At 39.8% G+C, this 24,281-nt stretch overlaps 1 protein-coding gene across 5 annotated transcripts in view; it reads right to left on the reverse strand.

The window, feature by feature from the left end:
* Positions 1-24,281, reverse strand: part of DOCK10 (dedicator of cytokinesis 10) — a 428,377-nt gene that overhangs the window by 21,459 nt on the left and 382,637 nt on the right. For 4 of the 5 annotated variants that reach the window (XM_073625969.1, XM_073625967.1, XM_073625966.1 and 1 more), the window contains exons 46-50: positions 20,136-20,193; positions 17,437-17,535; positions 16,723-16,829; positions 11,875-11,997; positions 8,100-8,213 (exon numbers count right to left, since the gene is read on the reverse strand). In XM_073625969.1, the coding sequence (XP_073482070.1) occupies positions 8,100-8,213; positions 11,875-11,997; positions 16,723-16,829; positions 17,437-17,535; positions 20,136-20,193 (501 nt within the window). The remainder of the gene's footprint in view (positions 1-8,099; positions 8,214-11,874; positions 11,998-16,722; positions 16,830-17,436; positions 17,536-20,135; positions 20,194-24,281) is intronic. The other variant, XM_073625970.1, reaches the window with a different exon arrangement.

The raw sequence follows: 24,281 nt of genomic DNA on the forward strand, positions 1-24,281 counted from the left end.
AAAGAAGGATTTTCACCATGGAAAAAAATTTAAAGTCTGCTGTTACAAATATTGTAGCTGCTGACTTTAATTAAAAAGAAGGGTACCTGTCCAGAGATCCAAAGTTTTCCTCACCCGAGCCGGTTCTTTACTGGTCTTTGGGGCCCTAGCACTGCCATGTTTACTGTGGGAAGCCGACTGTGATTCTTTGTGGCTTTACAGCCAGCTTCCCACTTTTTAGGTGAAGTTCTGCTTTAAGTAACTGCAATCTTATGTAGGTAGCTTCCTATATGCTAAAATGTTACCAATAAACATATCTTTCAGAAGGAGTGGAGATATATGCATATCCCCAAAAGCACATGTTTAGTGACACCCATGTAGTGATGTATTATATTGTCAAGAAAAGATTAGGCTCAACCCCAGTGCAGAGATTTTGCAACAAGTTAGAAAATCTCTGTGTGCAATAAAGAGAACTTGCAAAGACTGGAGATCCTAATTATTATTCCTTAGGGTAGCACTATACAATCAGGTCACCAATCACTGCATATAGGAATAGAATATTCATGCCCAGAGATCACTTTATGGAAATATATTATTAGTTAGTCAGATTCAACTGGACTTGTTCTTTAATGTTGAAGACATATGTTAGTTTATCCAAGTCACTTTTTTTAGTTCAAATGATTGTCAGGAAAAGACACCTTTATTCAATCACTATGGAAGGGCCACTATTATTGTCCAAGAACAGGATGGGAGGTGTGAAATGGTGAAACCACCCTGTTCTAGTTACATAATCCCGTTCTTAGTATCAGGAAGGTGTTTCAATGCAACATTTTATGTGACAACAATGTTTTTTTTATTACGGTGAGGTACACATTTTGGACAGGGAGGACAACTGGTTCACCAGAGGCATGAAAGAGACTAGCTACGTCAAACTGGAATACCCTTCCTTCAACAGGGATGAGGACCTTCAACGTCATCTGTCTTACACTTATAATGTTGCCCTACTATTTCTACCTCAGCGTTTTGGCACCAATTCACACCTTTTGAAACCTTGCTCACACCAACAATGGAAATATGTAACTGGAACAGGATGATTCCACAATTTTTACACCTCCCATCCTGTTGTGGGACAATACCTTCTACCTTTCAGTGGTGATTGGTTAGGGTGTCTGTGCTACCTGTGTGGATATATATAGCTGGGTTTTTTCCGAACACCCATCAGAACTGAAGAAGTGGCTTGGATGTGGTACAAGATGTTTTTGACCTTTACAAATATTTGCTTACTGGGCTACAATCCTATGTAAACTTGTATAAGCAGGGTTCTTACTATAAAAGTTCACGTATATGGGTTTCAATGTAAATAAGAAGATTAAAATAAATGTATGTATTTAGCTGCAACAAATCATATACCAGTAATAATACGTATACTAGTAATCTGAATGCATGACCCATACAGAAAAAATCATGGTCTGCCTTGTTTGGGATGTAATGGCCACAAATGTAACAACCACAGTGTAAGTACTTTTAGTATGCATTTCTGTGTATCAAAATAATATGAGGATCTCATCTGCTAAAGTATTTAATACCATTCAAGGGATTTATTTTTATTTTTTCATATAAGTATATATTTTTTCAAAATATATTTTTTGAACTTTAAATACAGATGCACTGGGTCAAGAAAAATGGTTCTTCTACATGTTGATAAATTAGGAACTGCAAAACACATATACACAGGCTTCGATTTCTGACCTCCTTACGAAAATGCTAGTTACCTAGCTATCTCTGGCTTTAATCACTTTTTATGGCTGGCTTTACTGAGACACAAATGAATGAATAGCAGGAAACTACAAGTCCACAATAAAGCACATCTATGAAAGAGTCTCTGGAGCACCCTCTCAGATGACAGCTAAAAGAAGGTATCAATATGTAAACTGCAATACCTGTGTTCAAGTTCCTTTAGAACAGCATCAAGCTACAGCTGCCTATCCCAATAGGGATTTTCTTTAGCAAAGTGGTTGCGTTACTTATAGAACGGAAAGGTAGACGTGTGGGTAAGTGGACATCGGTCGCCGTTGCTTATTTTTCAAGAAAGGGATATTTTAAATGTTACATTTGTTCATGAGGCCTGGGAAGGCATATTCTTAAGTCACAAATGTGTTGCTTTCTGCTATCCTAAAAGCTGACCCACCTATAGATACTACTCTACGGCTCCTTCACTCTCTGTACCTTTAGCAGAGGAACAGCCCCAAAGCATAATGTTTTCAGCTCAGTGCTTGACTGTAGGGATGGTGTTCTTATGGTCATAGTCAACATTTTTCTTCCTCCAAACATGGCGAGTCCCCCTCCTCAAGAAGGCAGATGCACGGTCATGCCAATGAACATCTAAATGATTCAGAGAAGGATTGGGAGTAAGTACTGTGGTCAGATGAGACCAAAATTGAGCTCTTTGGCATTAACTCGATTCTCCGTGTTTGAAGGAAGAAAAATGCTGACTATGTCCCTAATAACACCATTCCTACAGTCAAGCACGGAGGTGGAAACATTAGGCTTTGGGGCTGTTTCTCTGATAAAGGTACAGACCGATTTTGCCACATTGAGGGGCCAATGGACGGGGCCATGTATAGTAAAATTTTGGATGAGCACCTTCTTCCCTCAGCCAGAACACTGAAGATGGGTCATGGATGGGTCTTACAGCATGACAATGACCCAAAACATACTGCCAAGGCAACAAAGGAGTGGCTCAAGAAGAAGCATGTTAAGGTCATGGACTGGCTTAGTCAGTCTCAAGACCTTAATCCTATAGAAAATTTATGGAGGGAGCAAAAACTTCGAGTTGCCAAGAGACAGCCAAGAAACCTTAAGGATTTAGAGAAGATCTCTAAAGAAGAGTGGACCAAAATCCCTCCTGAGATGTGTGCAAACCTGGTCACCAACTACAAGAAACGTCTTACCTCTGTGCTTGCCAACAAGGGTTTCTTCACCAAGTACTAAGTCATGTTTTACTTGGGGATCAAATACTCATTTTACTCACTAAACTGCAACTTAATTTATAGCATTTGTTTTATGTGTTTTTTTCTAGATTTTTGGTTGATATTCTGTCTCTATCATTTAAAATACACCTATGATAAAAATTACAGACCCTTCATTTCTTTGTAAGTGGGCAAAGTCAAAAATCTGCAGGAGATCAAAGAATTATTTCTCCCACTGTAGCTCATCTAGCTTAATTCAACTGATACATGCATTACTTAGTACAATGGTACTACATAGTCTTGGTACTTCTATTTTTTTCTCAGTCATTAAATCATCCTCAGGAAAAAAAAGCACTGTGTACACATTTATTTCAGAATGAAGAGTTTTTATTAACCATTCATTTCCATTACTAATGTTTCTGACATTGGCTCATTTAGTATATATATATATACACATACTCCAATGTTTACACAATAATTGTTTAAACAATATTAAGTTGGAATACTAATTCCAAATGCACATCACTTCTGTTAAATGTAATGATGTGAAGTGTGACTATTCTGTGCTTTAGTAAAGCTCTTTGATTTAAAAAATACTATCCGCATCACTAAATTGGCTAATGATTTAATTCTCTTTAATAGGTTTAAATGCATATTATATTTTCTACACTTTGTTAAATATACATTGGTTTCTGGTCATGTATCTCACTCAAATCAAACTTTTCATTTGCTAAATATTCAAACCTATAATAAGTAAATTTTAATTTGTGTATCATAAATGCATTAGGAAAAGTTTATACAGTATATGAACACACTTTATGACCTGATAAATCAAAGCTCTGCCACCATTGTGCTGGCTCTGTTGTATCATTTTGCTGAAGACAGCTAAGCGGCTCACAAAACAGTCAGGTGGTGACCTTCTCCATTATAGAAACGTTGACACTTGGCTAAGCTACTGACTTGTTCTGATGCTAAAATTGTCAATGCTGTACTTTAAGAAAGCAGTGTGTTAGCTAATTAATTTAAGATGAAACTTTGAAGGCACCAAATCCTACACAAGCCAATACATATTCCACTGGTTTCTATACAATGATACAGCATTAAGTAAACAGTGATGATTTACCCTAAAAGCTGTTAAGCTGTTATGTGAACAGACACGAATGAACACAACACTCTCAAAAAGACAAATGAACATTTTAGCTCATATTTATAAATTAGATGCAAGACATCATGGAAGAACAGCTGCCACTGACTGAGTAGTAAAGAAAGAGACAAGCAGAAATAAGCCACTTACCACAGCCTTCAATAGGATCAGACGGAAAAAAAAGAGCAAATGCATGCATTAAGATTGAATCGGTATATTAGAGGGATTGTAAAAGTCATAACAGTTTCTGCCATCCCCGGTTCAGAATTCAGGAACATCTAGCTGGCCAAAAATTCACTCGCTTCTGTGACAGCCAGCCTAAGTCCATGATTGACTAAAACTTGGCCACTGACAATCTTAAATGCTGATACCTGGGAGCAGTAATGTATGAAAACAGCTCTGCTCTCCCTTTTGGGGATTAAATATGCCACATTTCATTTGTTCTCAACAAGCCAGATATTTCCTTTCTACAGATGAGCTAGAGCAGAAAATTTGTTTTATTTTCACCTTTTACTATGTGTCTTGGGAAATTGCCTATATTTACCTTCCTTCACCAGTTCCAAAACACTTGGATTTGTTTTTTATGCTGCTTTACTTCACCCCGTGTGCGAAATTCAGCAGTTTTATATTGCAGTTCTAACATAAAATGGATATGCAAGGATGTATTTACCATAGTGACCTTGAGATCCATTGTCCAAGTGAAAAAAAAAAATGTATATTCATTTTAGGAAGCAACATGGTTTACTGGATCTGAAAGGGAACTTTAAAGTGCACCTATAGCCTCGGAGAAAACAATATTCTGCAAATGTTGGGGATTTAAAAAAATGATCTTAAGCCTCCTGTACCAATTAAGCACCATCTCTCATAATATATGAGTGCCATATCCTACTCCAGTAAGCTGTGGTGGGTTGTGTAATAGATGGTATTACTTGCAAAAGTGTTCTGTATGAAGAGCTTTGAACAGAAGAGTCTGTAATAGCAAACTGATCTACAAGTTGCTGTGCTGGCTTTGCTAATGTAATAAGGAAAAATATGGAGGTACATAAGATAAAGTTAAATAATAAACATCACACTTTCAAAATACAGAAACTTTCATAATGGGAAGAAAAGTATCTTCCTTCCCTACTTTTTAAAGTAGAACTGAACTCAAAGGTGAAGGTATAGAGAAGATCTTACAGTGAATATCTACAAGTGTTATGCTGCGTACACACAGACTTTTCGATGGACTAGGTCCGGTGGACTTTGATGGACTTTACGACGGACTTTAGGACGGACTTTCGAATGAACGGACTTGCCTACACACGATCAACCAAAGTCCGACGGATTTGTACGTGATGACGTACGACCGGACTAAAATAAGGAAGTTCACAGCCAGTAGCCAATAGCTGCCCTAGCGTCAGTTTTTGTCCGTCGGACTAGCATATAGACGAGCGGACTTTTCGACCGGACTCGAGTCCGTCAGAAAGATTTGAAACATGTTTCATTTCTAGGTCCGTTGAACTTTTGGGTAAAAAAAGTCAGCTGGAGCCCACACACGATGGAATTATCCGACGGAGTCCGGTCCGCCGGACCAAGTCTGCCATAAAGTCCGCTCGTGTGTACGCGGCATTAAACTAAATGTATACCAAAACTTTTTTCTCAGTTTTGGATAGAGTAGGGATGGGTTAGCACCCCTGTCAGATTATTTTTTTGTTGTTTTATTATTTGCTTTCACTTCCTTTCAGGGAGACATAGAACAGGAAGTGAGAGTAAATCTCTACAAAATTAGGAAATCCCCCTCTTAGACAATCGTCCCAAGAACAAATGTTTGCATTGGGAGATTTCCCTTCTATTGCTGTTCTGGGACAACTGTAACAATTTGGATTTCCCATAACTTTTGATTTATGTGACAGGGACCAATAGGACAAATAGGAAAGTTGAATCTCCCCAGTGGGGCGCAGACAACAATACAAACTTGACTGGGGTTCTAAACTGTCGCCACTGTACTCAAAATGTAAAATGAAAAAAAAAGCCTTACAGTTGTACTGTATATATGCAGTGAGAGATATATGGCACTACTGCCTGTGGCTGCTATTCTCACAAGATTTAGATGAGATTTGATGGTGTCACTACAGTGTTGCTCATTGTTCTCCTTGCTGAAGGCTCTAACATGAAAAAGCAAAGCTATTTGCCCCTACCAAGATGGCCACCTCCACACAGGGATAAAGTGCAGAACAAGGCACGGTGGGTCAGTAAGGGCAAACGATCAGCTGCAGGAAGACCACAAGCAAAACAAGAGACTAGTCTTTTGCTCTCTGTTGAATTTTTTTTGGGTACAGCTTACAGAGTTTAGCTCCTCTATTACATCTAAAAAAAAACCCTCAAGATTTGTATATACGCGTCTGTACTATTGTTGAATCCCAACCCTACATGGGTCCTCATATATTGCGGGGATAGTTTGTTGCATTTTACAAAGCATCATGAATGTGCTGGTGCTACAGTAAAGGGAATATCTGTGTCCTGTGTAGAACTTTCATGGGTTAATTTTAAGATTGGGAGGCAGTGCTAAAGCTATCCACGAAGCATTCATGAATAATGTTTTTTATACTTGTTTTGGAGAGTTGATATATTTGTTTTTATATATCTCCTGTGTTAAACATACAGTTGTTTAATTGGATCTAAATGTTCTTCACAGAATAACTGTACATAATTATTCACCTACTCCTCCAACTAAATCAACTCATGTTTTATGTATAATGAGAAATAAAACATTTATATAATATTGTAAAAGATGTATGGGCTGCTAGTCACATGATTTTGCCATGAATTTTGTAAGGAAACAATGTAGCTGTCAGTATATATTCATGAAGGTAAAATGAACAAGCCTGGGCTGTGGTCCATAATCTATAACCCTTCTGTTTGTATAGCTGGCGAAGGGGCAAAGGGTTTTTTCCCATGGCACACCAGCTCAATGACCAAATTGAAAAGTCCTCAAAACACGCATGAGATCTTATTTAATAAGCCATTGAGCAAAGAGTAGTACAGTAAATCATAGCTACTGATTTGATTTAGTCAGACCACTGAAATATAAAATTAAATTCTACAGCTTTCTGCACTCGGCACACTCCATTTTGCCTTATGATACAAGCTTTTTTACCAGCCTCTCTATTGGGGTTTCTCCTAAAGTCTCTAGGGGTTCTTTAACAATGGAGTACCAGCAGATTGACAGCCCCCTCCTACCTGAAGATACATGCTTAGTTCAAGCACCAAAGGCAAAAGCAAAGCCAGCCGCGTGGGACAGGTGGAACTTCTATTCTCTTGGGTAGCCATTGTCAGCAAATATCTTTTTAGCTGTCTGTAAGAGGACATTCTTCCTCTTTCCAGTCAATGCAAGGGTTGTCTTCCATTAAGCATCAACACAAGGTAATTTTTCCTTCAATGTAAGGACATACATTTTCACTGACCAGCAATGTATGGTGCATTCTTCCCACTGACCATCAATATAAAGGACATTCTTCCCACTATCAATGTAAGGGGCATTGTTTACACTAAGGATCAATGTACTGTAATGGGCATTCTTTCCACTAATGGGCATTGTACTGTACTGTAATGGGCATTCTTTCCACTAACCATCTGTGTAGGGGGGGGGATTTGCCACTGACCACTAATGTGAGGGAGCACTACAATGACCCCCCAACATAAGCATCTCCCTAATGGCCATAAAATTACACTACAGTATTCACTGTCTGTGTTTTATTCTCACCACTAATATTATACATTTCATGAGTTTTACAGAAAATAAAGCAAAAATTATCATCTCTGGGTGTCAGATAAGCTAAGTAAGACACATTCTATATTATTTTATTTATTATCATATATCTTCTACTTAACATGTTTATGCACCTTGAGTTGTAGCTATAATAATTTTAGCAGGGTTTTATCTGATACTTGAAAATGATATCAAGAGTTCCTCCCTGGTAAAAACAATTATTGAAACATGGTGTAGTGGTATGCAACTTTTAATTTACCTGGCCATAGAAAGCGACGCGATAATAACGCCCGAACAGCCTTTTCTCTGCATTTACCACTTCTGCAATTTTTAGATAGGATCGGTGAATGCGGTAATAGAGCTCCGACAGTCTCTGAAATCAGGTTAGCAAAAAGTATGAATTATTTAGTATGTGTTCCACATTTCTGCTTTATAAAAACTGCATGACATTTATAGGAGTCCGTGAGCATTTCCCCCAAAAAATTATATTGTGCTGATCAAGCAAAATATTTAGAGTAAATTAATCAAAACATTTCATGAGCAGACTTAAAAATGTCAAGCATTAGTTGTTCAACCATACGTGAAAATGATGAAAACTTGTATACCACTATAAAGAAGTTTTAGATTTAAACATTAAACTAAGATCACATGATTCAATCACAGAAGTCTTTCTGTTAGTTTTGATAATACCATGTATGAGGCATTAGCTGTAAGTATTATGGACAATTTATATGCGCCTGCTGCTGGGTAGAAAGGCTGACTGCTAAGCACTAAAAAGTTACATGTGCTGCCTCTTTGTTTTAGGGAACCCATTAGGGATTGGACAGGAGCTGACATTAAGTTTAGTTAGTAGCTCGGACAAGAAGTTTTGTTTGTTTTATGTTATGAACTTGTTCTACAAAGCCCTCCTGCATTGAAATGTGTTTGTTTACTGCCTTGGGTCTGCCTGTCTCTAGCATGGTTTACTGCTGCCACTACCAGTTGAGCCTGTTCCCTTTACATATACACTATATTACCAAAAGTATTGGGACGCCTGCCTTTACAGGCACCTGAACTTTAATGGCATCCCAGTGTTAGTCCGTGTGGTTCAATATTGAGTTGGCCCACCCTTTGCAGCTATAACATCTTCAACTCTTCTGGGAAGGCTGTCCACAAGGTTTAGGAGTTTGTCTATGGAAGTGTTTGACCATTCTTCTAGAAGCACATTTGTAAGGTCAGGCACTGATGTTGACGAGGCCTGGTTCGCAGTCTCCGCTCCAATTCATCCCAAAGGTGTTCTATCGGGTTGAGGGTAGGACTCTGTACAGGCCAATCAAGTTCCTCCACCCCAAACTCGCTCATCCATGTCTTTGCAGACCTTGCTTTGTGCACTGGTCCAAATTATTTGGTGGAGGGGGGCTTATGGTGTGGGGTTGTTTTCCAGGGGTTGGGCTTGGCCCCTTAGTTCCAGTGAAGGGAACTCTTAAGGCGTCAGCATACCAAGACATTTTGGACAATTTCATGCTCCTAACTTTGTGGAAAAAGTCTGGGGATGGCCCCTTCCTGTTCCAACATGACTGCACACCAGTGCAGAAAACAAGGTCCATAAAGACATGGATGAGTGAGATTGTGGTGGAGGAACTTGACTGGCCTGCATGGAGTCCTGACTTCAACCTGATAGAACACCATTGGGAGGAATTAGAGCGGAGACTGTGAGCCAGGCTTTCTTGTCCAGCATCAGTGCCTGACCTCACACATGTGCTTCTGGAAGAATGGTCAAACATTCCCATAGACACACTCCTAAACCTTGTGGACAGCCTTCCCAGAAGAGTTGAAGCTGTTATAGCTGCAAAGGGTGGGCCAACTCAAGACTGGGATGCCATTAAAATTCATGTGCGTGTAAGGGCAGGCGTCCCAATACTTTTGGTAATATAGTGTATATTATTATAGTGTTTGTTATGTGCAGACCTTTGTAAAGAGTAAATGTGAATAAAACAAGATTTCTCACCCAGCATTGAGTCAATGCCTTCACCAATAACTCCAGGTCGCAGGCTAACAAACGGGAATGATGCTGCTGTCACTCAAAGCAAGTGAGCCAATGAGGAGAGAGAGGGGCAGGGCCAGGCCATGGCTCTGTGTCTGAATGGACACACAGAGCAGCGGCTTGAGTGCCCCCATAGCAAGCTGCTTGCTGTGGGGGCACTCAGCAGGAGGGAGGGGCCAGAAGCTCCGGCAGGGGACCCCAGAAGAGGAGGATCTGGGCTGCTCTGTACAAAACCACTGCACAGAGCAGGTAAGTATAACATGTTTGTTATTTTTAAATGAAAAAATTGAGAATTTAGTATCACTTTGGCTTTCAGTTATGGCTCTTGTGCTGATTTTTCTGTGTATGTACTCTCTCTCTGACAAAGCCACGCTGGATGGCGTAACGTGTAAAGGGCAGAGCCAGTGACACAGAGATTACACACAGATCTAGGTGAAAGGTATCCATACACAGCGCTGTTTAGGGATTTTTTGTGCACATGATAATGTGAGTGTTATTTTATTTGCTGCTAATAAATGGTACTTGGTTTATGGAAAAAACTATGATGTTATAAATATTTCTTTTGGAGCATGTATCTCTGTATATATGGCAAAGCATATGTGATGTGGTGCAGGTGGTCCAGGATCTGGGTGATCTGGCACATTGGAGTTGTTACCCTTGCACAGTGGAGGGAGGGCAAATCACATGGTGGTTGGTAACATTACGTAAAATTGTGAAGACATATGACATTTGGACACTATAATTGCATGTTCTTTATCACTTAATTTATATGATTTATCCACTATGGACATTTTATTAATGAATGAATATGTTTTATTGATTGGAATAACCATAGGAGATTGCAATGCTGAGTCACTTATTAGTTTACATTTTTAACAAATTATTGTATCAATAAAAGTGTCCCTGCTGAAGAGAGCTTCACCCTGGTGACCATTGCAAGAACTGTGACAACATCCTCAATGGGGACACCTGCTCATGTGACAACTCTCTAAGATAGAAGATTCCATTCACTTTGGAGTGATTTCCTCTCATTTTCTCTTGCGTCTCCACAGGAAGCAACGGAAATTTTCCCCATTAAGAAATGCAAAGTCAGCAAAAGAAAATAGCCTGTGGTTTTAACCCTTCTTTACTATATCTTAAACTAAAAATATATCATGTTAAAGGGTTTCTAAAGGCAGAAGGTTTTTGTTATCTTAATGCATGCATGTAGTGAAGTAAAAAGCCTTCTGGGTGCAGATCGCCCCCAAGCCCCCACTTCGATCCAGCGATGTGCATGACAGCAGCATCTCTCCCGGGTCTCTCTCTCTCCTCATTGGCTCATACAGCCATTCAATATCGCACATGTGTCTTGGAAAATCAGGTTATGCCTGTGTATATGATATATAAATATTTCTTTTCTCCCTACATGATACTGGTTTTCAGCAAAGATTCAGGAACTGTCAGGTGTGACCAAAAGCTTGTATAGCCAAAAGATCAGGTGTTTGGACTTGCCCCCAAAGAGTTTGTAGACCTTATGATAGAATGCAGAACAGTATTGTTTGGGGTATCAATGTTTCTGAAAAACTAAGCAGACAACAATCACAGGTACTTGTAAAAAGTCTCTATGCAGCGTTAAATTGTACTCTGCTTTCAAATTAGCAGACTGCTTGTCATATTTATTTATTTCAGGTACTTCTATAGCACTGTCAATTTATGAAGCACTTTACATATACATTCACATCAGTCCCTACCCTCAAGGAGCTTACAACCTAAGGTCCCTAACATACATTGACATATATATATACACACACTAGGGCAAATTTAAATAAGATCCTATTAACCACCTACCAGCATGTCTTTTTAGGGTGTGGGAGGAAACCCACGCAGGCACAGAGAGAACATGCAAACTCCAGGCAGATGGTGTCATGGTCAGGATTCGAACCAGTGACGCTTTTTGCTGCTAGGTAAAAGTGCTAACCACTACACCAATGTGCTGCCTACCAAAAAATCATATATCAGAAATAAAAGCTACCTTAAAGTCTCTCTGCTTTTCAAACACAGCAATGACTGGCTTGCTAACATCAGCAATCAATTCATATCGTTCAGATTTCCAGAGATAGTCCACGCACAGGTCAAGCTGCTCTACCAGAGTACTCTGTAATGACATAAAGAGATGCAGATTTTTACTATGGGATACATTATGAACCACTAATGTACAGTATTCCAAGAGGACTTACAAATAACGAGGCATTTAGTTTTATATGCTATTAAATACAGTAAACAGTAAAGGCTGACAGTTTTAATATTAATAAGGTAATCGAGATTTGTGTGGTTTGGTGGGTGAGTGGACATGGAGCGAATGGAAAGGAAGCATATCATATCACCTACATTTCTGGTTTCCACAGCTATGGCTCCATAGGATAAACTCATATCACTTTCCCCAACAGTTCTGGGCTCTCGTAGCCATGGAAAGATGAATTAAACCAGAAACAGAACACATTTTTTATGTACATTTAGTTAATTAGTGCTCCTTGTCTCCAGCTTTCCTATATCAAGCTTTCCAGACTGTCAGCCTTTTAAGTCAAAAATGTTTACATGGAAAAAAGTACTGAAAAGTAATAATTCAGATCTACAGTTATGAGCCATTTAGTACTATCATTTGTATTACATTAAATCAATGACCCTTATTCAGTCATCCAAAATGTTATGTCAGAAATTTGTAAACCTGTGCTGTAACCTAAAAAACATTATTGACTGTTACTTTCATCCCTTTGCCTACGAATACAACATTCCGCAGCCCGGATATGGAACCTTTTCCCAAACCCCATATTGCCTGGTACAATGGGACAGTAACAGTGATCATGTATGGTGCATGGATTGCACTGTTTCCTTATAATTCAGCTAATGACTCATTATGACACCTTTATGACAGAAGGTAAAACATATCTTAATACCTGAACTCAATTTTGCAACCTTGACACATGTTAGTAAAAGTGTAGATATCATCACAACTACTTTGTGTATCCAGGTGGATTATACCTTGTTTTTTTAGGACAAATTGGGCTTTCATTTGATGGTAAATGGTAACGGATATTTCCTGATTTTTTTATTATTAATAACAGAAAACTGGCCCACAATAGTAAAAATATTCATTTTTTAATTTAGCTGTATAATTCTTGCTATTACCATAACTTACCACCCAAAGAACAACCCAAAATAAATTCTCCTGCTCCTGACGCTCACAGCAATACCACATAAGTGTATGTTATTTTTTGTTTGTACTCATAGTAGGGCCCACAAACAGTGTGCAGTTTGCTATTTTTATTCTACCTGAAACACACTGACTGACACTGATGCATATTCAAAAAATATTTGTTTTTTTAAAAACCTACCTAAATATTATGGACCCTGACCTTGATCTTTGACCCTTAATTTGACCCTAACACAAACCCTGACACTGACCTAGGTCAGACCTTAATCTAGCTTTTTTTCTTTATTTTTGAATTTTTCTATTTTTTACACAGAACACACAAATTAGTTTGTTTACATTTTTCTCCCCAGGCAAGGAGAAAAAAACACAGGGGAGGGATACACAGTGACTGATCTCTGTGATAGCCAATCAGAGGCTATCACAGCAAACAGGTGATCAGGAACCCAGAGTTGCGGTTCACGGAAGTGAGTCTCACTTAAGTGAATTCGCATATACGTGTACAGTTGGCAGCAAGGGGTTAATTAAAGGGGAACTTCTCCCTCCTTTTCTTTTTTTTCAATCCCAACATATCTTTTTCGCTGGGTTATCCTTAATTATAACCCCAATTTCTATTGGGATGCTGTGTAAAATGTGCATAAAAGCAGACTGCAATGATTTGCAAAACTCATAAACCCATATTTTATTCGCACCAAACACATATCAAATGTTTAAACTGAGAAAAAGTATAGTTTTAAGAAAAAAACAAGTCTCAAAAAAATTGGGACAGGGCCATGTTATCACAGTGTAGCATCTTCTTTTAACAACACTTTGTACACTTCTGGGAACTGAGGAGACCAGTTGCTGGAGTTTTTGGAGAGGGGTGTTGACTCATTCTTACCTGATATAGGATTCTAACTGCTCAACAGTCATGTGTCTTCTTTGTTGTATTTTTTGTTTCAAGATGCACCAAATATTGTCAATTGGTAAAAGGTCTGGACTGCAAGCAGGCCACTTTACTAAGAAGCCATGTTGTTATCATAGATGCAGTATGTGGTTTAGCATTGTCTTGCTGGAAAATGCAAACCATTTCCTGAAAAAGATGTTGTCTGGATGGGAGCATATGCTGCTCTACAACCTGGACATATCTTTCAGCATTGATGGGGCCTTTTCCAGATGTGCAAACTGCCCATTCCATATGCACTAATGCACCCCCATATCATCAAAGATGCAGGCTTGTGAACTGAGTGCTGATAACAAACTGGAAGGTCCCTCTTCTTTTTAGTCCGGAGGAAATGGCACCCGTGGTTGCCAAAAAGAATGGCAAATTTTGATTGTCTGGCCACAGAACAGTTTTTCACTTTGCAACAGGTCTTTTTAAATGACTTTGGCCCAGAGAAGATTCCTGGATCATGTTCAGATATGGCCTCTTCGCATGATAAGAGCTTTAACTTGCATTTTTGAATTGCACCCTCAACTGAGTTCACAGGCAGTGATTTTTTGGAAGTATTCCTAAACCCATGCAGTGATGTCCATCACAGAATCATGCCTGTTTTTGCCATCTGAGGACTGGAAGAACACGGGCATCCAATATTTGTGTTTCAGCCTTGTCTTCTGAGCACAATGATTTCTCCAGATTCATGTTATCTTTTGATGATATTATATACTGTAGATGATGATATATTTAAAGTATTTGCAATTTTATATTGAGGAACATTATTCTGAAATTGTTCAACAAATTTCAGATGCAGTTTTTCACATATTGATGAACCTTAGCCCATCTTTTTTCTGAGACACTTTGATCATGTTACTGACCTGTTGTCAATTAACCTAATTAGTTGCAAAATGTTATTCCAGCTCTTCCTTGTTAGTACAACTTACTTTGCCAGCTTTTTGTTTTCCTGCCCCAACTTTTTAAGATGTGTTGCTGCCATCAATTTTGAAATTACCTTATTTTATGTGATTTTTATTTAGATTTTACACAGCGTTCCAACTTTATTTGAATTGGGGTTGTAATATACAGTCTATGTTCTGTAACAATCAGTCATTGCACACTAGATCCCACGTCGCCATCTTCCTCTCTTACATCATCAAGTAGCCAGCTGTCACTTCCTGGTTCTTGCTGCCAGTCTCCTGATGATGTGCATATTGCAAGTTGATTGACTGCAAGAAACAGGAAGAGACAGTCAGTCCCCTAACAATGTGCTATGGTGCATGATTGCCCCAAAACTTCCTGGGATTTGTGACAAGAGTATCCTAGGAGGTTGCAATTGGTGGGGGACATCACTCTCACCTAGGCAAGAAATCTGGTAGTGCAGGGCTTACTTAAAAAGAAAATCATTTACAAGGAAAAAAAATATGTGAAAAAGAGTAAGTAGTAATTTACTGGAAAGTGGGTGATACGGGTTAATGTCCGCTGTAATAAAAGGTTTGGGATTTGTGGGACACAGTTCCATGACACGCTTTGGTAACACTGCTGTGCTAAACGAATTGTACTTGTACTGACAATCAAGCTGTGGCTACAGTATGTTGACATAACTATAGGGTATGATGTGTGTGTGTGTGTGTGTGTGTGTGTGTGTGTGTGTGTGTGTGTGTGTGTGTATATATATATATACACACATATACATATACACACATATATATATATATATATATATATATATATATATATATATATATATATATATATATATATATATATATATACACACACACACACACACATATACATACACACAGAGTATCTCACAAAAGTGAGTACACCCCTCACATTTTTGTAAATATTTTATTATATCTTTTCATGTGACAACACTGAGGAAATGACACTTTGCTACAATATAATGTATTGAGTGTATAGCTTGTATAACAGTATAAATTTGTTGTCCCCTCAAAATAACTCAACACACAGCCATTAATGTCTAAACCGCTGGCAACAAAAGTGAGTACACCCCTAAGTGAAAATGTCCAAATTGGGCCCAAAGTGTCAATATGTTGTGTGACCACCATTATTTTGGAGCCCCAGACCATGAAACTCCCACCACCATGCTTAACTGTACGCAAGACACACTTGTCTTTGTACTCCTCACCCATCCAATTTGATGCAGTATGGTCTGAGCACTGACAGACTGACCCCCCAAACCTTCAACTTCAGCAGCAATGCTGGCAGCACTCATATGTCTATTTCCCAAAGACAACCTCTGGATATGACACTGAGCATGTGCACTCAACTCCTGTGGGCTACTATGGCGAGGACTGTTCTGAGTGGAACCTGTCCTGTTAAACCACTGTATGGTCTTGGCCACCGTGCTGCAGCTCAGTTTTAGGTTCTTGGCAATCTTCTTATAGCCTAGGCCATCTTTATGTAGAGCAACAATTTTTTTTTACAGATCCCCAGAGAGTTCTTTGCCATGAGGTGCCATGTTGAACTTCCAGTGATCAGTATGACAGCGTAAGAGTGATAACACCAAATTTAACACACCTGCTCCCCATTCACACCTGAGACCTTGTAACACTAACAAGTCACATGACATCGGGGAGGGAAAATGGCTAATTGGGCCCAATTTGGATATTTTCACTTAGGGGTGTACTTACTTTTGTTGCCAGCGGTTTAGACATTAATGACTGTGTGTTGAGTTATTTTGATGTAGTAGGTATAATTACAACATGCAGATGAGAACAGATTTCTTTTACCTCATTATATGGGGTATCCTGCATCCCTGAGTCTTCTTTCATTGCTCCTTCTTCCATAATATTTGGGGTGATAGTCTGAAAGGCTGGCCATCCCATGGAAAACAAACCTGCAAATGAAATGTAATGTTGTTTCCAAAACTTCTAATTAAATATCTTTTAACATGCAAGTATATATTAAACATACAAAGACAGTTTACCTGAAATACTGAATACATTTCTAAAGTGAAGGTATTCTCCTGCACATAGAAACTTCCTGTCCTCTTGGTTGTAAATCATCTACATGCATGAGGCAAGCTGAAAATTCAGTGGACTCTATCTATAACCAAAAAGCCCACTGAAGATGGAGTGCTATGGTTTAGGAAAACAGACCTTAATGAACTTGACTTATTATCAAGTATACTGACACAACCTCCTCGTTTTTGGTGTTCCCACAGCTACAAATTTATGTGACATTAAAGTAAACCTGTGTGAAGGCTTCCATTCATAATCTCTTTCTGAAAGCTTTAACTGTGTGGCTTTCTGAGTAATCGACATGGAACAAGCTGTCTAAGGCTGTCTAGTATACTTATAAGTGGATGTCTTAATTACCTTCCTCCAAAAAACTAAATTATTAATCTTGGGACAAGTCTCCTTCACCTTGGAGCCACAAGTTAAAAAAAAAAAAAAAAGCTGATGAAAGGATGAACATGTCACATGCAGGGTTAGTGAACTCACTCTTTGCACCGATGGAGATTAGTAATTGATTAGAATCAGAAGAATTTTCCTCTTCCAGCAGCATGCTTGTTGTCTGATTGCTTTCATTTTTCCAGTAACCTATGATAGTTCATAATGATTGAGTGATGTTATCATACAACATTGTTAGTGCATGCATGGAATGATCATTAAAATAGGCTACAGTAAAAACTGTACATTTGTTTTTAGTGAAAATATACATTAGGGTGTGTCTAACAGTAATGTTCCACTTTGTTTATTGAATTTGTGTTCCTTAAACATCCAAACGTGTGCAGGAGAAAGTCTACGTTTTTAAAATTCCCCTGCACAAGATTGCAAATTTTAAGTAAACAAAAGATACCCCAAAATGACAATGCAAAACTGCAATACGCAATATGTGGCCATGTGATAAGTGATCCCTCAGGGCTGTCTTTTAACATGGGGCAAAAGGGACAGCTGCCCCGCCCAGTCATTGTTGTGGGGCCCAAAGCAGCTGCCTCTTGAGCCCCCTGTCATGGAGAGTCCCAGTCCAGTGGTCGCAGGAGCTGGGGGAAGGCGAGCAGCAAAGGCAACTAGGACCGAGAGCCCGGGAGGGAGAAGATCGAGAGCCCGGGAGAAGACCTCAACCGCCTCCCTGACTTCCAGCGAGGCAAGCAGCAGGGGGGGTGGCATCCTCAGCGCCTTCCAGAGCCTGAACGCCTCCAAGCTCCCAGCTCTGATATCAACAGCAATGACCGCCTGGAGGACAGACTGACCAGGGGCCCGGAGGATGAGGATTGCCGGGCACATAAGGCAGCCAGGGACCACAGAACAGAGGAAGGAGGAAGAGCGGAGGAAGGAGCAGAGCACCCCCATCATCACTTGCTGGCCGCTGCTGGCCATCATGAATGTCCTACTGCTGGCATGCAAGGTACCAGGCTTCACACCCACCCACCAGGGACAGGGACTGGAACAGGAGGGCACAGGAGGGACTGCAGACTGGGCTAGGGGTCTCTCTCTCTTATCCCCCTTTTCTCTCTCTCTCACCCCCTTTCTCTCACTTCCTCTCTCACCCCTCTCTCTCTCACCCCCCTCTCTCTTTTTCTCCCCCACCTCTCTCTCTCTCACCCCCCCTTTCTCACTCCTCCTCTTTCTCTCTCACCCCTCTCTTTTTTATCCCACCTCACTCACCCCCCTCTCTCTCTCTCTCCCTCCTTCTCTCTCTCATCCTCCCCCTCACTCACCCCCACACACCCTCTCTCTCCTCCTCTCTCATCCCCGCTCTCTCTCTCACCCCCCTTTCTTACCCATCTCTTTCTCACCCCCCTCTCTCTCATCCACTCTCTCTCCCTCACCCCTCTCTCACACCTCTCTCTATCTCACCCCCTCTCTCTCACACCTTTCTCTCTCTCTCTTTCTCTTCACCCCTCCCATACAGGCAGGGGGAACTGAGTGGATACTGACTGACAGATGACAACAAGTGAGTGCCACTGATCCCATCCCCACCCAGCACTGACACTGATCCCATCCACCCCAAACACTGCCACTGATCCCATCCCCCCTCTAAGCACTGCCGCTGATCCCATCCCCTCCAGGCAATGCCACTCATCCTATCCCCCCTCCCCCAGCACTGCCACTGATCCTATTTCCTCCCCACCACCATTGCCACTGATCACCCCCCCCCGCTCCAGCAACCAATGACTGAGCGATAATGATGTGCAGTAACCTATAGCAACCAATCAGTGAACGGAAATTAAATGCTGTAACCTCTGGCAACCAATTGCAATAGCAGGTGGAGAGCGAAATCCATCTATAGGGTCCATCTATATTAAAGACAGCACTGTCCCTTATCTATTGATTTTAATAATAATATTTGTAGGTTGCAAGAGTTGGTCACTTACATTGTTATCTTGTTTTAAATCGTATAAAACTATAATGGGGACACACATTTTGGGTTATCATGTTCACATAGATACAGGTATGAATAATTATCAAGAAGAAGAAAATGGTCTGACAATGGTGTTGGCAATGTGAACCATATCTGATAGATCTCTATGTCAATGGTAAGAAAAACTTCATCAAACATTGTCAACAATGGCCTTATATTTTAGGACCAATACAATTTCAGAATCACTGTAAGCCTTTTCAGTGTTTCGGAGCTACAGTTTCTGTAACAATATAGGTGGAAGTGCACTGAGGAACATGGTGATGGGACAGAGAAGGTGTGAGGGCTGAAAAGTACCATATTTTAAAGAGTTCAGGAGTTATGCAAGGGGTATAAAGTCAGAGCTGAATAGCTGGGCCAAATGCATAAAGGGTTGAGGAGTAATAGGATTAATAATAAGGTTGAAGGCTAGTTGCAATATGGGGTACATGATACCTAAACTGCTAAATATAACTGTAAGAATTGTGTCAGTTTTATCATTAATAAGAAACAATCTTGAAGATCTTTCTACAAGCTAATGCAGTGCTAAGTCTAAAAATTTTTAAAACGTGGTCCTCATTCCTCCTTATATGGGCAGTGCTCTATAGGGGGATAAAAGAGTGTCACACAGAGTCCCTTATCAATAATAATATGATTACAGCTGATTGGCTGCAGCTGCTGATTGCGGAATATTTTTACAGCCCTAAATTGTGACACTATTGTAATTTCCATTAATGAATTTGAGAAAAATAAAAATAACAGTAATATAACTGAATATTCTCATCCAGATAGTTCTTACCTTTCCGTTTCAAGTATTCAGCTATCAGTGCGGCAATGTGAACATAACACATGGCTGCCTGAAAGAAACATTTTTATACGCAGAATATTATACATCAAAAAAAAAAAAAGCAATTGACAGACATTACAATATCATGATAAAGCAGATTAAATAATAGAGTTGAATAGAGTTCATAGGACAGCTCTATGACCATGTCATATTTTTTAGTTTAAGCAATAGACAGTTGTCTTTATATTGCAATATGTATCTTTCTTCCACTTGCAGTTAACAGTTACATCATATAAAACATGAAGTGTAAACCCCAACTGAATGACATTTAGAGGGCGATTTATTAAACTGGAGAGTGCAACATCTGGTGCAGCTCGGCACAGAAACCAATCATCTTCCAGGTTTTATTGTCAAGGTTAATTCAACAAGCTGAAGTTAGAAGCTGATTGGCTACCATGCACAGCTGCACCAGATGCTGAGAGCTCCGGTTTTAGTAAATCTCCCCTAAGGGTACGTTCACACTGAACGCGGGTTTGAAATCGTGCAAGTTCAGCTGAACTCACACGATTTCAAACCCGCATTTTAGTGCAAGTTCGGGGACGATTTGAAAGACATCTGTACGGGTTCATGCACAGATGTCTATTGAAATTGCCCTTGAAGTCGCCAAAAGTAGTGCAGGAACTACTTTTATGAATCGGTGCGGTGTTGCACCGAATGGGACAGTGCAGTTGCTGGCAATAGGCTGCGGTTTGACATGTCAAATCGCGCTGATGTGAACGAGGGCTTAAATTGTTAAAGAACTGCGTACCTTAAACAATTAGCACTTTTTCCTAAAATACTTGTTTTGGTGTTTTTTTTTTTCATCCTATTTAGCATTTAAGTTCTCCTGCAGCCACTTCCTGTCTTTATGCATGCTCTCAAGTGATGGCGGCTGAGTATTTCGCAGGGTGGGATACATGGTGGTGACAGCAGTAGACTATGGCTGCTTAATATATATTAAAGTGGCCACCCATATTCCCCACTTGAGACCCATGTGACAGAGTGACAACACAGGATCACAATAGGGAAATAGGTAGAGAGAATGTCATTCTATAGAAGGAAGTTCCTTAACAAACACCTTCATGGCAGGATCACTATGTATTATTTTAATGAAAGCTGCAGGTTTAAAAGACTGAAGTTTACTTTTTAAATCACATTAAAGTGACAGAGCTTATGTGAGATTTTAGTGATTGGGTTTACATGTACTTTAACAACCACAAAATTAAATAAAAAGTATGTGTAGGTAAGTATATGGGAGATTACATCTCCCATATTTAACCACTCGCCGACTGGCTCACGCCAATATACATCGGCAAAGTGGCACAGATGCGCAAAACAACGTACCCGTGCGTCGCTGTGTGATCGGCAGCTAGCGGGGGGCGTGCGCCTGCCGCGGGCCAAGGGAGCGTGCCCGCGGGTCCCGCAGACTCGGTGTCCACCGGTGGCTCGCGATCATGACACGGAGAGTCAGGATGGGGAGATTCCTATGTAAACAAGGCATTTCCCTGTTCTGCCTAGCAACATGACAGGGATATACTGCTCCCTGTCATCGGGAGCAGTGATCTCTGTCATGTTCTAGTAAGCCCATCCCCCCTACAGTTAGAACACGCCCAGGGAACACACTTAACCCCTTGATCGCCCCACAGTGTTTAACCCCTTTCCTGCCAGTGACATTTACACAGTAATCAGTGCATTTTTATAGCACTGATCGCTGTATAAATGCCAACGGTCCCAAAATGGTGTCAAAAGTGTCCGATCTGTCCGCCGAAATGTCACAGTCATGATAAAAATCGCAGATTGCCGCTATTACTAATAAAAAAAATAATAATAAAAATGCCATACATCTATCCCCTATTTTGTATACGCAATATCTTTTGCGCAAACCAATCAATATACGCTTATTGTGATTTTTTTTTACCAAAAATATGTAAAAGAATACATATCAGTCTAAACTGAGGAAGACATTTTTTTTATATATTTTTTGGGGATATTTATTATAGCAAAAAAGTAAAAAATATTGTTTTTTTTTTCAAAATGTTCGCTCTTTTTTTGTTTGTAGCAAAAAAAATAAACACAGAGGTGATCAAATACCACCAAAATAAAGCTCTATTTGTGGGGAAAAAGAACGTCAATTTTGTTAGGGTACAACGTCGCACAACAGCGCAATTGTCAGTTAAAACGACGCAGTGCCATATCGCAAAAAAAGGGCTTGGTCAGGAAGGGGGTAAATCCTTCCGGGGCTGAAGTGGTTAAAGTGTATCTATAGCCAAAACTTTTTTTTGTTCTAGATGAGAAAGGGAAGGGTTAAAACCCTGATAAGTTTAACTGCTGTCTGGGGCTCCATTAGGGAGATTTCCCCTCATCCACTGTTTTGGGGACAACCTTTTTCACCAGTGCATTACAGCAATACAGCCATACATATGTTTCCAATTTAAGTAGGGGGATGCTAGTGCCTCTATCACCTTTTTATTGTTGTCTGTTTCCCTGTTGAATATTTTCCATCACATTGTGTTTGTCCCCCCGAAAATCTCTCCAATGGAGCTCCAGATAGCAGTAAAACCAAGGAAAAATAACACTGAACGATTATAGAGGATTTTTTTTTTACCCCCTGGTTCAGACAGAATCAAAAATTTAAACAACTCTATTTTTTATCCTGGCACAACACAGGGACTCCTAAAAAGTAAGCTTTTTTGACAGAAGGGGTTGCAGTTTTCTAAGATTAACCCTTCCATGACCGCAATATGCCTTTTTATGTCCACATGAAATATCCCCTACATGAGAAGGTTAATTAACCCTGCAACAGAGAACTAGCAGTGTGCAACTGTGCGTGTTTCCAATTCTCAGAGCCAGTGTCAAACTGTCAAATTAATCATAAATGTATTGTCAAATTAACTGACGCATACTGACGCCACTTAAAAAAAACTCTAGGCACGTAAATCTAGGACAGTCTCTAAAAGTATGGTTATAACACAGGAAATTGAAAGAAACTATATGTTGAAAGCTCATAGTTGGAAATATAGCAGCAAGTCAGTTTGTATTTCTAGAGTCATATATTCCAGTTCTGTACCGTAAAAGGGAAAAGTTTACGTTGGAAGCACAGTCTTGGACATTAATGCACCGTGCACTGCCTAACTGGAACCATCTGCTTCGAGTCTTGAACTCAGAGACACTCAGAACTGCCTGCTTGGTGTCTAGACAATGGCTTATTCTCACATTAATGTTTCAGATCTGATTGGTATCATTTCTTGGTTGTATTATTTTCAAGATATTTTTTCTATTCCCAGTCAACAAACACATACAATCTGCCATGTGGTAAACCACGCATTCAAAAGGAAAAAGCAGATGCTGTACAATGCCAGGGAATTGTAGTCGCCTTGGCAAGCACAAAGAAAGGAGAGACGCATATTTACACGCGGATCCCCTTGGACAAATGTACAAAATGTTGCTTTAGTCAATTTAGGTCACCAACCGAGTCATGTAATGGATGCAGGAATAGATAACCTACGGTTATTTGTTCACTAGGGTATACGGGAAGCTAGTGACAAATGTGATAGAAAATGCATAAGTGGACATTAGTCTTAGTAAAAAGCACTAAAAAAATAGGCAGCTGAAGAAATACACAGCTGAATTTATATGGAAATTTTGGCTTGGTTTTCTGGTGACCACATCCTGTTGCACTTCCCAAGCATACATGCTGGTCAAGGGGGGCGCATGTCTCATTAAAAAATGGTGTTAGGAGTGGAACAAAACTCAGCCTATAAAGGAAAAGTCAAGATTTTCTTTAGCTGCCCATGGGGTTGGTTCACTAAAGGAAAATAGGCTGTTTACTTTAGGGGGGGAATTTACACTTTGCAAGGGAATTTGCCCCAGCACTTCATAAATGTGGTGAAATTTCACTTTGTAAAAAATACACAATCAATTGCAAGGTTAATAATAATAATAATAAAAACAACAGAATTTGTGCTTTTGTGTGATTGGATGATGGAAATCAGCAGAACTTCACTTCATTCACAAAGTTCTGGAGCTAATTTTCTTGCAAGGTGTTACTTTTCTTGCAAAGGGAGCAGCCTATCTGCCATTAGTAAATTAAAAGAAACGTATGGGATTCACGTTTTTTTG

The sequence above is a fragment of the Aquarana catesbeiana genome, linkage group LG04 (assembly GCF_042186555.1).
Source record: "Aquarana catesbeiana isolate 2022-GZ linkage group LG04, ASM4218655v1, whole genome shotgun sequence".
Lineage (NCBI taxonomy): Eukaryota > Metazoa > Chordata > Amphibia > Anura > Ranidae > Aquarana > Aquarana catesbeiana.